Source organism: Canis lupus, chromosome 10 (assembly GCF_003254725.2).
Source record: "Canis lupus dingo isolate Sandy chromosome 10, ASM325472v2, whole genome shotgun sequence".
NCBI classification, from domain to species: domain Eukaryota; kingdom Metazoa; phylum Chordata; class Mammalia; order Carnivora; family Canidae; genus Canis; species Canis lupus.
Window position 1 is genome coordinate 41,933,571 of NC_064252.1, and position 14,135 is coordinate 41,947,705.

The following is a 14,135-nucleotide window of genomic DNA, read 5'->3' on the forward strand; positions in this document are numbered from 1 at the left end:
GGTAGAGAGGTAGCAATTTCACAGCACCCTTGAATGTGATGTCAAAACATAAAGCTGGTGTCAGTTATAGGAATGGATTTCATCCTGGTTGCTGGCTTTGAGAGCCACAGCAGTGGAGGATGAAGTAGGTATAGGAGGGATGAATGATGGTCCCAAGACAACTAGCCCTCCACCAGATTTTTATTCCTAGTCATCCACCAGCTCCAACAAATATCAAGTAGGAAAAGAAAAAACATACTCATTTGGTGGCCTAGGTATTTACTATTTTATTTCCACCTTAGAGAAATAACACGTTTCTAATATGAAGCACAAAGGAGCTTGTTTATTAACATTTATGGTAATGTTGTGTGGCCACCCCTCTGCAATCCTGGAGGCTTGACCAAGGCACTAATCATGGTGATGCGGCCCCACGTCGTCCAATGGGGATCATACCTGCCAGGTATCTGGAGGAAATCAATGGGGCACACGCTGAGGGTTTGGGCACAAAGGCCTTCCAATTACTAGGCCTAAATAATTATTTATGGTGCCAGTGTTAGAAAGGGCTACTTCAATTGTCCTATTAGATAGAGACATGCTATTTTATTTTTTGATTCAATTTAGACTTGAAAAAATAAAACCTTTTATCTTCCTTAAGGATCTATACTCTTGGCTTCAAGAACATGGTGATCAAGGGCTCACCTTGAACAAACATCCCCCTTACAGGAGATGGCAGGATATGGAGCCACCCTCTCTAGCCAAGGGTGGCGCTGGGGATGGAGGTGTGCAATAAGGAATCTTAAGGGAAGGAAACATTCTGAAGGATCAGAATATATTTGAAACTCATGCCACATAATAGAGGTGTCATTTTTATTTTATTTAAGGAGAAAGGGGGGAGGGGACAACAGTAATTTTCATAATACACAGAAGACAAGTTGAAGTTAGCACTGGGGGTTGGCGGGGGGAGGCCATGTATTTACCACCAGTCTGCTTTGTAGCTCTAGGATTAGTAAATGTAATGCACTCTGTCATTTGTATTACTGTTTAGCAAATTTATAGTTGGCAAAATTAGGGATTATGAATCACTGTAAATGGACTACCACTATGTTGAAAACCTAAATTACCCATAAAAAATCACTTTAAAAATAACCATAAATATACGATGCACATTAGTGTCACAAAACCATTTTTGTAAACATTTTCTTCAACATAACATGTGCATGACGAAAAAAAACACTGCACTCAGTACAGAGTTACTCTGATTTAAATACAGAAAGGAATTACTTATTAAAGCTTTGACTACATCTACAGACATATCTGTATTTTGTTTTGAAGAGCAGTGCTAGATAGTCCAATGTTCCATATTTAATGGTATAATACTGTTTTCTTCTGTAATTTTGCCATTTTAGCACTTTTGTGAAGTCACTACCCTGTTAAAGGAAAAAAAAAAAAATCCCTTTTCTAGAAGAATGAAATTTCACCTGCTTGTAATCTTTTCTGGAGAAACCTAACTGGGGACCTGTGTGAAGCTCCAGCAACAGAATCTGGTTTATGAGGTGCTGAGGCCAAGAAGGCCACCCCACAAGGACAAATGGCTGTCTGACCTCAGTGACTTAAGCCCAGGGATGGATTTGATCACATTCAACACAAACACCAAGAGTGACTTCCTGGTGCTTCATGAGCAGGACAGGCACAATTCTGGCTTGAGCTCAGACCCCATCACCTCTGAGAGGAAATCCAGTTTTTGTCAAGTTCTAACTACTCAGTAATCCCAATGAAAAACCCTTTGAATTATCTGTGCACCTTGGCATACAGACACTGAGCTCCAAGTCTGTGCATACATAAAACCATGATGCCTGAGTCTTTTCTCTTTCTTCCTTATTGGTATCAGAAGCTTAAGCTTTTTTTCAGACACCTGTTCAACTTTACCTCTCTGTGAAGTCATGGGAGAGGCTATAATCAACCCAGCCATCCAGTACATTCTCCTCTCGGTAGGCATACGTGTTCACGTATGTGCACATGTTCACGTGGCACATTTCATCTTACTCCAAAAGCCGATAAATGCAGGAAATCACCAGCAGTGATCTGATTTTGACTGAAGTCCTGTGGTGATGGTGTCTGGCTCATCTCAAAAGTACCTTCCAAAGGTGGAAGTAACTCTTCAATCTTCTCTATGTTAACTATAAGTTAGTAGGAAAGAACTAGTCCTTTCTGCTTTGGACATTAGCATCACTCCAAAGTCATAGAGATGGAAAATCCTTTTCCAATGCCTTGTCCTTTTCAAAAGGGCAAGGTTTTCTCAGCTTATCTTGTCTTTGTGTTAGGTACACCTGTGTCGTTTCTGCTTCTGTGAGTTTATCTACTTTTTGCTAGGTTTTTGTAATTCCAGGACAGCCTTTAGCAAAGGTGCTGAATCAGGAGGAAGAGAATGAAAGGGGTCAAAGTGGATGCCAAATAGGATGAGAACACTGGGCAAAGCCTTGACAGGTAGGTGAAATGCCTATTACCTTTTGGGGAGAAAAATCTTCCTTTTTCATGTTGTAAAAGAAACTTAACCACAAAGGAGGATTAAGCCTAGGAAACACGTTTGGCAAAGTTTAAAGCCACCATCACACATTATTCTCCTTCAAAACTCAACAGGAGGAAAGTAAGCTGGCAGAGCCAGGACACCGAGCACTGCTCCTTTATCAGAGGAATTGAGTGACCATGAAGCCATAAAACAAATTATTACCCAAGACATTTATTACAAATGTCATGAACATATTCATAAAGTAAAATTGGTTTAAAAAACAGAGAGAGAACAAGAGAGCAAGTGAGAGGAGAAAAGCCAGGGCTTTGATATTACACCTAAAACACAGGAAGATGCCATCTTATGAATAAGCAGTATTAACTACATTCTTAAAATAGTTTTAGTGCATTGCATTTTTAGAAAAGGGAAACATCACCCCTCCCCCACCCCAAGAAAAAGTTCCTGCAACACTGAACAGTTTGTGTGACTATTCTAATATGACCACCCGTCTGCTACCAAACCCCAAATTGAGAACAATGAGGCCTCTTATGTTGTAGGCCATAGTTGCCCATCAACCACTAATGGTAAATCTGGTGAAAACGAAGCATTCTGCTCTCTGAACTTAGAAAACAGATTGCATCTGTCAGCATGATGAAGCCATATGGCTATTTCCTATCTTCAGGGGTAATTTCTCTTGTGCCTACTGAGACCTGTGACAAAATAACAGTCAAACTTCAATCTGATAGTTTTGGTATTAAGATTAAATTAAACATTAATTTTTCCTCCAAAAACATATAAACTAAACCACCTCTTAATGCATTACAAACAATGAGGTAGGCAAAAAAATAAACATGTGGTTGAAAAAATTTCTTTTCCTCTGCAAGTGCAGACTGTGGGTAAAACTGTTGTCGCACTTCTAGGTTTAAACAAAAATTAAACCTTTAACTGAGGCAGTGCTAATACTGTCACACAACAAAGTTCTGGCCGTTATACAAATGCACACATTTTCTTTTTCTTTTTTTTTTTTTTTTTTTAAAAGAACCATTTGCACATGATTTAGGCAAAACCTGGTACACAGAAAAATGACTGAGTTTTTGGCCAAGCCAAAAAAAAAAAAAAAAAAAAAAAAATCCAAATAAACAAAATGGGACCCTCCCCTTAACCCACCCCACCCTGCCTCCCAAGGCCCCACCCACAAAAAAGTTATCCTAGTAACTGTGTCTTTCACATTTTATAAATATTAACTTCTTAAACCTGCACCTTCTTCTTTGACCACATATTGTCACATTACAAAAAAGAAATGTCAATTAAATACACTGTTAATGTTACTATATTAAATCTGCTCTCTGCTTCAGTAAGCTGCTCATTAGAGCACCATTTTACACCTCCGTGTGCCCATTTCCAACAAAACCAATGGCATGTTCATGGTCTCCACCTTCAATACCCATAAGACAGAGTCACTCAGAGACAAGGAATTCTGGAGCTGAAGGAAAGGCATTTGCTTTCTGGTCTAATGCTCAATCCCAAACACTTATAGCACCTGATGGTAGAATATGAACAGCACCAGCTGCATTGCAGCCTTGATTTATTTTTGAGTAGGGAAAAGAAAAGAAGGGGGATAAACTGTAAGAGGTGCAGAAAGGAAACAAAACAAAACAAAACACCCCACACACGGTGTCTGCACACACAGCTGTCCTGGACTACATCGGTGCAGCTCTGAGCTCCAGTTGCAAGGAATTCCAAGTTCTCAGGATCTTGAAGACTCTGGGGGGCCAGCAAGCCTCATTCCACCACTTTTACCAGCTCAGAAGAGAAGTCCTGCCTAACGTCATGAAATAAACCTGGCTGCTGCCACCAGACCGAACAGAGGCAAAGAAGACCTGTGAAAACAAGAGAAAAAGAGAGAGAGATTTATTATGAAAATACAACCCAGTCTTTAGGGGAAATGCTTCCCATGGTTCCCAGGCTGATAACCTAGAGCCACTGATACCTCAACACTTCCAAATGTAGGAAGCTTAAAAGCCCAAAGTCCCTTTCCAAAAGAAGACTTGAGATGATATCAATTTATCATATACAAGCAGTCATCATCTCTGTAGCCAATTTTTATTAGAACTAAGAAGGCTAACACTGCCATACGGAGTTTTTTCAAAAAGAAAAATAATGGCATTTCTGAAACTGAGCTATTTCTTTTTACCTCTATTGCTAATATCCTATAAAAGATAAATGTGTTTGGAAAATACAATAAGCAATGGAGGGGACTCCTGGGCAACTGGATTTTTCTCTTAAAAAATTAAGCTAAAACATATTAGTTATTTCATAGGACTCTATGGTCAAACGACTCTGACAATTTACTTTTGGACCTTTTATTAATAAACTTTAAGTGATGTACATTATAAATAAAAATATCTAAACGTCCCACATTCAAAGAATAGTATAGTTACGGCTACATTAAATATACTCAGGAAAATATAAGCCAAAAAGCTGGCAAAATCCTAAACTGGGTCAGAGGTTCAAGGTAAACAATTTGGGATATACTACTAGGAAAACAATTTGGGAGATACTACTAGGAAAAAAATGTCAATCCCATTAGTAAATGAGCTATAGAGTATTGTAGGAAAGTGGGCTGGTGGTGATGCAGCTTATTTAATGTACATGTAGTTAGGCAGGAGAACTGGCTGCCGAGGGCAAACCTACAGCTCCTGTGACAAGTTGAATTTTTAAATTTAATCTGAGAAGTCAATCAGTGGGCCAGTGGCTAGTATTTTTAATATATTTTAATGTGAAGCAAGAAGTAGAAATGTTTGTAACAAATTCCTAAGGTTGCAAAAGGCTGCCTCAAGTGGTCAGAGGCTTTCCATCCAGGTGGAGGGAATGAGAAAGAAAACTGGGCTTGGTAAAGGTCAGGCCCACCAGGAGGTCCTTCTCAAAGCAAGTGGGATGGGTCAACACCCTAGGCCATCCAAGGTGCTCCACTCCAAGGCTGGCTTAGGGAGGCGCTTCCAGGGAGAAAGTAAGCCCAGGAAGAGATAAAGATGTGGCCAGTTTTGAAAAACAAGAGTTTTAAATGGGGCTTTGAGGCCTTAGGATCTCAGCTGCAGGAGGTCCTTACGCTTCTGCATAAAATGAGGGATGCAGTTAGGTATTTCTGACATGTGAACTATGTAATTATTTCACTACTTAGAAGCAGACAAGTGTTATCTTTCTGACAAATATCAAGAGAGAGGAAACTTTTACCCTATCCAAATTTGCAAGGTGGTTCTTTTCAATCATAAAAGACTCCTATTCATTTAAATTGGCAGCTCTAACCTTCCCTGTCCCTAACCTCAAACACAGCTCACACACATCACCTAACAGGTAAAAAAACCACCACCACAAACAGACCAACATATAATTACTTTGGCAGAGACAAGTTATCTCTTCCCCCCTTGTAAGCAAACACAAAATTAAATATATCCCACCCCCCATATACAGGTCTAAAAAGTCAATTCTAAAATGTTGCTTGATGAATTTATTTCAGAATCTAAACACCAAGAAAAGGCTTCGCCAAACTCCATGGAAAATAAACCATTACTAAAACTAGTAGCAGCTAAAAAGAAGTTGTAAGAAAACCATTACCTTGTCATTGCGTTCACATAGGAATTTTAGTCTTTGAGCCCTTTTGTGCATAAACACACCATCCAAATGACCAGTTTCCACAGATCGGATCTCTATGGCCTTTTCTCCCCAGCCCATCGTCTGGTTGGATCGAATATATGCTTTTTGAGGAGGGGGGGGGGGAAACATGTAATTGATAAAGATAAGGAAACATCCATGAAAAGATGCTGCTCATATACTACACACACACCTGAATGTCTAGTATTTAAGGATTGTTGTTGTTGTTTTTAAAGATTTTATTTATTTGTTCCTGAGAGACACAGAGAGAGAGGGGGAGAGAGAGGCAGAGATACAGGCAGAGGGAGAAGCAGGCTCCATGCAGGGAGCCTGATGTGGGACTTGATCGGGTCTCCAGGATCACGCCCTGGGCTGAAGGCTGTGCTAAACCGCTGAGCCACATGTGCTGCCCAAGGATTGTTGTTTTTAAGGAATTTTGCCTCTGTAACCTTTTAAAGTTAATCTTGGGAAGTGGACATTTGAATTTTTGAAATGGTTGAATTGCTTATTGTGAGGAATGACCCACTGGATACAGAGTTTAGTGCTCATATTTTTATGAAAAGTCACAAAGAAGGCAGGAAAATGTGATAAAAAGAGATAGTGACTAATTGCAATAAAACCAGAACAGGTCAGGGATATAAACTAAAAATTTCAGATAGCAGCCTTTCTGCCCCTTTATTCTTGAACACACATCAGAAGATCGAGAGGCTGTGTTCATAGTTGTGGCTCTGCCACTCTAAGGAACAAGTCCCTTACCCATTTTTTCTGTTTCACCTTACTTTCCACAAATCAGTCAACATCTGTCCTATTTCCCTGGATATCTTAAGGATTAAATGAAGGATTGTAAATGGTAGAGTCTTATTTTTTTTTTTTAAGATTTTACTTATTTGAGAGAGTGAGAGAGATAGTGAGAGGTGAACAGCAGTGAGGGCCGGGGTGGGGCGGGGGTGGGGGTGGGGGAGAAGAGCAGAGAGAGAGGGAGAAGCAAACTCCCTGCTAAGCAGGGAGCCTGATGCAGAGCTTGATTCCAGGACCCTGGGACCATGACCTGAGCTGAAGGCAAATGCTTAACCCAATGAGCCACTCAGGTGCTCCAATGACAGTTTTAGAAGTGTTCAATAATTACTTGGATTTTGTTTTAAAATAGATGATTGACCAGTCCTGTGGTCTACAGTCGTCTCACTTTCCACTATCTATTGCCAACCATTCTATTTTTTTTTCCCCACAACCATTCTGCTAAATGACCAGAAGGTCTAAACAACACATAAAACTGGTGTGATAAATAATGCAGTTTTAGAGAAGACTCCACTTTTACAAATGCTATCTCTTCCTGAGTGATACCTACCTACAGATGTTGGCATCTCTCCCCACTGCAGAACCACATCCTTGGTGATTCTTCCATAAGTATTCACATAAACCCCTTCATCTTCATAGCACACCAGAAGCTCCATGCCATCTGTGTTGGGGAGGATGATGATTGCATGGGGTTTGATGCTACACTGGATCTAGAGAAGAGGAACAAAGCATAGGGAAGTATGTTTGTGGTTATTTCTATCCCTGCAAAAGTGCTCAAAAAGGCTGTCTTGGTGAATGCATTGGTTAATATTCTTGGTGAATAAATACAGCAATTGAATAAAATTTTGGAAAACCCATGCAAAATATATCTCAAAAACTACCTTTTCCAAGTCACATACTCTACTAGTTCACATTTTCTGAGGCCCCTGGAACAAGTTTGGATTGTGGATTCCATTAAGAAATTTTGTTTCCCAAACCACCTCCAACCCAGGGATGTTCTGTACTGCCAGCAACTGCCCCCACGTCCATCCCATGTTAGTCAAAGCCAAGGCTAAGAGGTTTTCAGGAGGGCTTCACAGAGCCAAGAGAATGGATTTCCATTTGTCTCAGAGCATGCAGCTACTGAAAATGGTACATTGTTTAAATACTCACCCCCATACCAAGGGGAAGTAAGGAATCCCTGCTTGTGTTAGTTCACTAAGCAGAGTAAAGAAAAAAGTCAAAACAAAATGAAGCCAGTCAACCAACCATAGAGTGTGGGTTCTTTCTTACGTGTGTTGGTAGATAAATGTCATAGACTGATCCAGAATCCACATCAACAGCATGGAATCCAGCACAGGATCCATAGATCACTTTCAACCTCTGGCCTTCCTCCACAGTGAGATCCACCAGCAATGGCTTATGTACTAATTCCCCAAATGACTACAAAGTAACAAAGAGAGAAACAGTAAGACAGAGTAGAACTTATTTCTGATAGATCAAATTAGAGAAACCAAACCCAAGGTACTTATTCATTTCACAGTTACCGAGCCAATCTGGCAACAACCAGAAGCAAAAATCCTCTAGAAAATAAGACTTTAATTTACTATGCTTTTGTCTGTCAATCAGCAGATGGAAGACAACTCTTCCAGAAGCCATGCTGCAAATTCTGCCTACCTGACCCAAGAATTCCACTCTGCTGTTTGTCTTGGTGACAAATACATCTAAAGTGAAATAATCAGGACTTTCTGTAGCATATTATTCTACTATTCAAATGCATACAATGGAGAAAAAGGAGGTGTTGTAGGAGTCATATATTGAGAATGTTTAGCAAGGTTATCATAGTCACCATATAGACTTCTACTTTCATTTCCTGACTAGGGTGATATGGTGATGAAAAGCTGTACTGGGATAGCCTGGATGACCCCATTTCTTCAAAAGTATCAATACCTATAGCTCACAAGACATATATAAACAATATATTTATAAAAGCAACTAGAATACACCTGGCACATGAAGAATATTAAGACCAGATCTCAGAATATAACTGTAATTTTATAACCAATTACTTTTAGTCAATAATAAGTGGATTTATTTTTTAAACAAATATGGTAACCCCATTATCCAACTTTACTGGGGAATCAAACAACAAGCGGTCTAAATATGTCAATTTTCCAAACACTTGAAGCTTACTCTTAATAATAAAATGTATTTTAAAACTATTAAAAAATAGAATCAGGGGATCCTTGGGTGGCTCAGCAGTTTAGTGCCTGCCCTTGGCCCAGGGCGTGATCCTGAAGACCTGGGATCCAGTCCCACATTGGGCTCCCTGTATGGAGCCTGCTTCTCCCTCTGCCTGTGTCTCTGCCTCTTTCTTTCTGTGTCATGAATAAATAAATAAAATCTTTAAAAAATAAAAACAGAACCATTTTGGATGAAAAATTCTTAATTGCTTGATATGCACTAAGAGAGTCCCAGGGATATCCTTAAGATTTGGTGTCTAATATTAGAAATGATGTTATTAAATTATTTATAATATCTAATGTCATAGTAATATCATTTTAATTAACAATTTCCTAAGTTTGTATCTAATGTAAACTCTAGAATTATAAAAAATACTAAAAATATCCACATAGAACACTGCTAAGATTTTTCTAGTTTTTCCCTTAAACAAAAATGATGTATTACTCATGTTTTTAACTTCTATTTAAAGCATAATATATATTCCTTGTGTCATTAAGAATTTCTATAGTTTAATTTTTAGTACTCTATTGAATAGATACACCTTCAACTGCCTATTGTTGGATACTTTTTTGCTATTAGAACATATCTAAATCTTTATATACATGCAAGACTTCAGGTAGAAGGTCAAGGTCTCCTTTTTAAATAGAGGCGGTGTTATTTTGTCCTTTCTTCTGTTACCATATTGACATATCAATTGAAGTGTCTGCCAAACCTTTAGCTTTCTCCTTCTCATACTCTGAGGGCTCAGAAAGCAGACAGTAAGGCCTACTATTTTGGAAATGGCCTTTCTTATGATAAAGTTGTATACTGTGTTATTTCACAATTTTTTAAAATCATCAGTCTTAACTGTTTAGAGTTTCGAAATTTATTGCCTGGCTCTTGGTCACACATGCATGGCTGAGGCTACTTGCAAGTACACTTGATGCTGTTACCTTAAAGGCCATAAATTTGTGATATGGCTTGGGTGCCCACGCATAGACCTCCACAGAACTCTTCAAAGCAATTACCAGAAATTTGATTCTTTCATATTTTACTGAAAACAACAAACATAAAACAAGAGAAGCACAGGTCAGAATAACATGGAAATCTAAATTCAGTTAGCTGTCTTTTGCAAACTTTTAAATAGGCCTTCTATTGAGTCATTCAGACCAATAGGAGAAAATTACTGAGTGATCAAATCTCAGAGTTTCCTTTCCTAATACTTTTATGTATGATTCAGGCTGTTCCCATCTTTCTTGATGATGTATGGAATTCAACTCTAATACTCTAATTACTATCAGTGAGTACTTTCACTAATGTTCCTAATCCTCTTAGATTGCAAGTATTTAATAATCAAGGACAATGCCAGCCATACAACTCTGAAGTCTTAGGGGCTTAGTATGACTTCAAAAGGATAATGATATGGTTAATCAGTTAAGTATCACTTCAAACCACTTCCTGATCTACAGAGGTAGTGACTACTTGAATTCTACCTAAAGTTCTGTATGAAAAGAGCAGTAGTAAAGGAAGTATAGTTGAAAATGCCTTTTTTACAAAGCTATTTTGGTTCCCCTACAGCCAGGCACCTCTGCTTAGAAACAGATGCTCTCTGGGTGTTGTATGTAAGTGATGAATCACTGAATTCTACTCTAGAAACCAATACTGCACTATATGTTAACAAAATTTAGATAAATAAACAAACATGGTTACACCATTATAAACAAACAAACCCACCCAGATTCTCTGAGGGGCTGTGACTGCACATGCCACCCTACCAGTTTCTTTATAAGCTATCTGATGTCATGCTACTACTACTGGATTCTTCCTTTGCACATGAGAGATGGCTTAACTTGATAAGCCTCTTTGTTAAATTCCATATACTGTCACTATTCAAATAAATCACTGACACTAATATTAAGACACAAAGGATTATAAGAGGTTGTCCAAATTAATGCTGTTTAGAAGGATTTTCTGCAATGATGAAAAGGTTTTATATATGTACTGTTAATAAGATAGCCACTAGTTGTATGTGGCTATCGGTACCTGGAATATACTACTGCCACTGAGGAACTACATTTTAAAGTTTATTTTGTGTTAATTAAATACAAATTTAAGTTGCCCCTATTCTTGATGAAAACTATACTATACAGCACAGGTCTTGATAAATGGAATATAATTTCCTGGAAGTATAAAGATAATGAATGAATGGTACTGTACACTGTTATCTCAGAAAATGTTTGTGATTCATTCTGCAAGAATGACAGGTCTGAGGATTGCGGTTTTGTTCTGATGAAAAAAGCCCAGCAGCACAATCTAACATCTGCCTCTAGCTCCCCCTGTAGGATAATCTATTCATGTACATTTTACCTGTTTTGGTCTGTTTCATTAAGTTTAGATTTAGAGGATTGTAGTTACACCTCAACAATTCTTTCACATAAACACAACATAGAAAATTCTAATCCAAAAATTTAATCAAGGAGATAGTACTACTTTCTAGCAACACAGAATCATTCCAAGATAATTGGAATGACTGTGCCTGTAGTCATTATTAATCAATGAGCTGAGAGTTGTAGATAGATCATATATATAAGAGTAAAGGACTATAATATCCTTGGAAGCAGAGGACTACAGTATATACTTTCATAAACTTAGAAAAAAAATTAGCAGAAATCAATATATAATAGGACACTTAGGGTTAGTCAGTCTTAGATTTCTAGAGACCATTTGTTGCTTTTCTCAAATTCCCATTTCAAATTCTATTACAGTATATCATCTCTCCCATAAAAGTTTAATTTGGCTAAACTCCATTATTTCCCCTGTATTTTCAACATTAGTACCAGTATTTTGATTTTTCTCATACATAAAAAATTTGTTTTACATTTTTTTCTTGTGAGTTCTTATTTCATATGAACCACAGACTGTAAGCCAACAAGAAAAAAAGAAGACAGTTGCTATGAAACAATGGCTGACCAGCTAGATTCATTTAGTAGCACAGTAGCTCTGCATAGTGCACTTCATTCAAAACGACAAGTTCTTTGGTCAAAGTCTCAAATGTTCTATCAGTAGATGCCAAGGACCCAAAGTCCTCTAAATGGAGAACAGGCCTGAAGCGCTAAGCAAGAATCCAAATTGGCTGGCTTTCCTTTGGCAAAGTTTCCTTAGAAAGCTTCTTGTGGCCACAGCTTACAGAGAAGAATGTGGACCGTAAAAGAGGAAGGTGAAAAGCCTCGCTTACAAGATGAACCGCAAGGATGAGACGGATGGAGGACAGAGTAAGCAGCAGGAATGAACAATGTTATGCTAAAACGTGCCCTGTGAGTCTAGATGACACTTCAGGATTAGAAGATGCCTTACAAACATAATCGCAAAAATAAGCCAGAGGGATCAGAAACTAAACCGTGCAAAACAAAACCCTTATGACCCTCCCGGAGCTTACCAACTTTATAGTGTACACATCCTTCCAAATCTCCCACAGTCGTCCATCCCTGCTTCTTCTCAACTTCTGGATCATTGTGAAGTATTTTATTTCTTAACCAGGACAAATAGTAGACACGTAACTTATCCTTTTTGCCTAGTAAAACAAATATAAATATTTTATACACATATTCAAAGTAGATATCATTAGTAACAACAGTAGCTAAAGAAATGCCAACGAACAATAAATATCGTTCCAAGGGCACCAACTCTATGAGTTTTACTAGCATCTCAATTTAAGCTATTCAGATGGACTCTGAAACTCCTACAGAATCAATATCAGGTAAAGGCCTGAGTTAGAAGGAAAGACTTTGTTTATTAATTTATTTGAGAGAGAAAGAGAAAAAGAGTGAGAGCAGAGGGGCAGAAGAGAGAGAACCTTAAATAGGCTCCACACTGAGCACAGAGCCTAACATGGGACTCAATCTCATAATCCTGAGACTGTGACAGGAGCTGAAATCAAGAGTCAGACGCTTAACCGAATGAGCTATTCAGGCATCCCAGAAGAAAAGATTTTAAAAGAATAAAGAACCTACACTTATATAAACAGATAATATCCATAAACCACAAAGGAAGGGTGTTTCCACTTACCACTCCTAAAATGCTCTGTAATAGGACAAAGGAAATAAAAGGTATACAAACTGGGATGGAATAAATACAGCATTGTGTAGGTAGAAAATACCAAAGAACTGGTTATAAAACAAAACCTGTAACTAATAAGTGATTATAGTAAGGTTGCAAGTTACAAGGTTCATATATAGAAATCAACTGCTTTCTTATATACTTGCAACAAACAATTGGAAATTTGAAATTAAAAACACAGCACCTCCTGTAGAAGCACTAAAAACAGGGGCGCCTGGGTGGATCAGTTGGTTGAGAGTCTAACTCTTGATTTTGGCTCAGGTCATGATCTCAGGGTCACGAGACTGAGTATCAGGCTCCATGTTCAGCAAGGAAACTGCTTGAGATTCTCTCCCTCTTCCCCGTCCCTCCCCTCCCTCACTCTAAAAAACAAATAAATCTTAAAAAAAAAAAAAGTACTAAAAACAAAAAAATATATAATTATAAAACTCTACTGCTAAGACAGCAATTCTACTCAATTCCATCTATAGAATCAATGTAATCCCAATCAAAATCCTATCAAGTTATTTCATACATATTAATAAATTGATTCTATAAAGTTATAACAATCAAGACAATGTGGGTTATCAAAAAGGAAAAGCAGACCCACACAAAGATAATGAACTAATCTTTGACAAAGGAACAAAGGCAACTGAGTGGAAAAAGGATGGTCTTTTCAACAATCATTGCTAAACTAACTGGATAACCCATACCAAAAAAATGATTTATAGACTTTGAACCCTTCACAAAGATCAACTCAAAATGGATCTTAGACCCACATATGAAATACAATGTCATAAAGATTCTAGAAGATAACATAGGAGAAAATCTAAGTACAATCTCCTTGGGTTTGGCAATGACTTTATCTAAAAAGTCATGATCCATGAAAGAAAAAATTGGGAAGTTA

At 38.0% G+C, this 14,135-nt stretch overlaps 1 protein-coding gene across 50 annotated transcripts in view; it reads right to left on the bottom strand.

Annotated features, from left to right (window-relative positions):
• Positions 1-832: 832 nt before the first annotated feature.
• Positions 833-14,135, bottom strand: part of MAP4K4 (mitogen-activated protein kinase kinase kinase kinase 4) — a 191,409-nt gene continuing 178,106 nt past the window's right edge. For 28 of the 50 annotated variants that reach the window (XM_049115421.1, XM_035696231.2, XM_049115425.1 and 25 more), the window contains 6 exons: positions 12,570-12,704; positions 10,087-10,187; positions 8,204-8,353; positions 7,482-7,641; positions 6,101-6,240; positions 833-4,365 (listed from right to left, as the gene is read on the bottom strand). In XM_049115421.1, coding sequence (XP_048971378.1) covers positions 4,282-4,365; positions 6,101-6,240; positions 7,482-7,641; positions 8,204-8,353; positions 10,087-10,187; positions 12,570-12,704 — 770 coding nt within the window. In that variant the 3' untranslated portion in view covers positions 833-4,281. Of the gene's footprint in view, positions 4,366-6,100; positions 6,241-7,481; positions 7,642-8,179; positions 8,354-10,086; positions 10,188-12,569; positions 12,705-14,135 lie in introns of all 50 variants that reach the window. The other 22 variants (XM_049115402.1, XM_049115404.1, XM_049115401.1 and 19 more) reach the window with 1 other exon arrangement.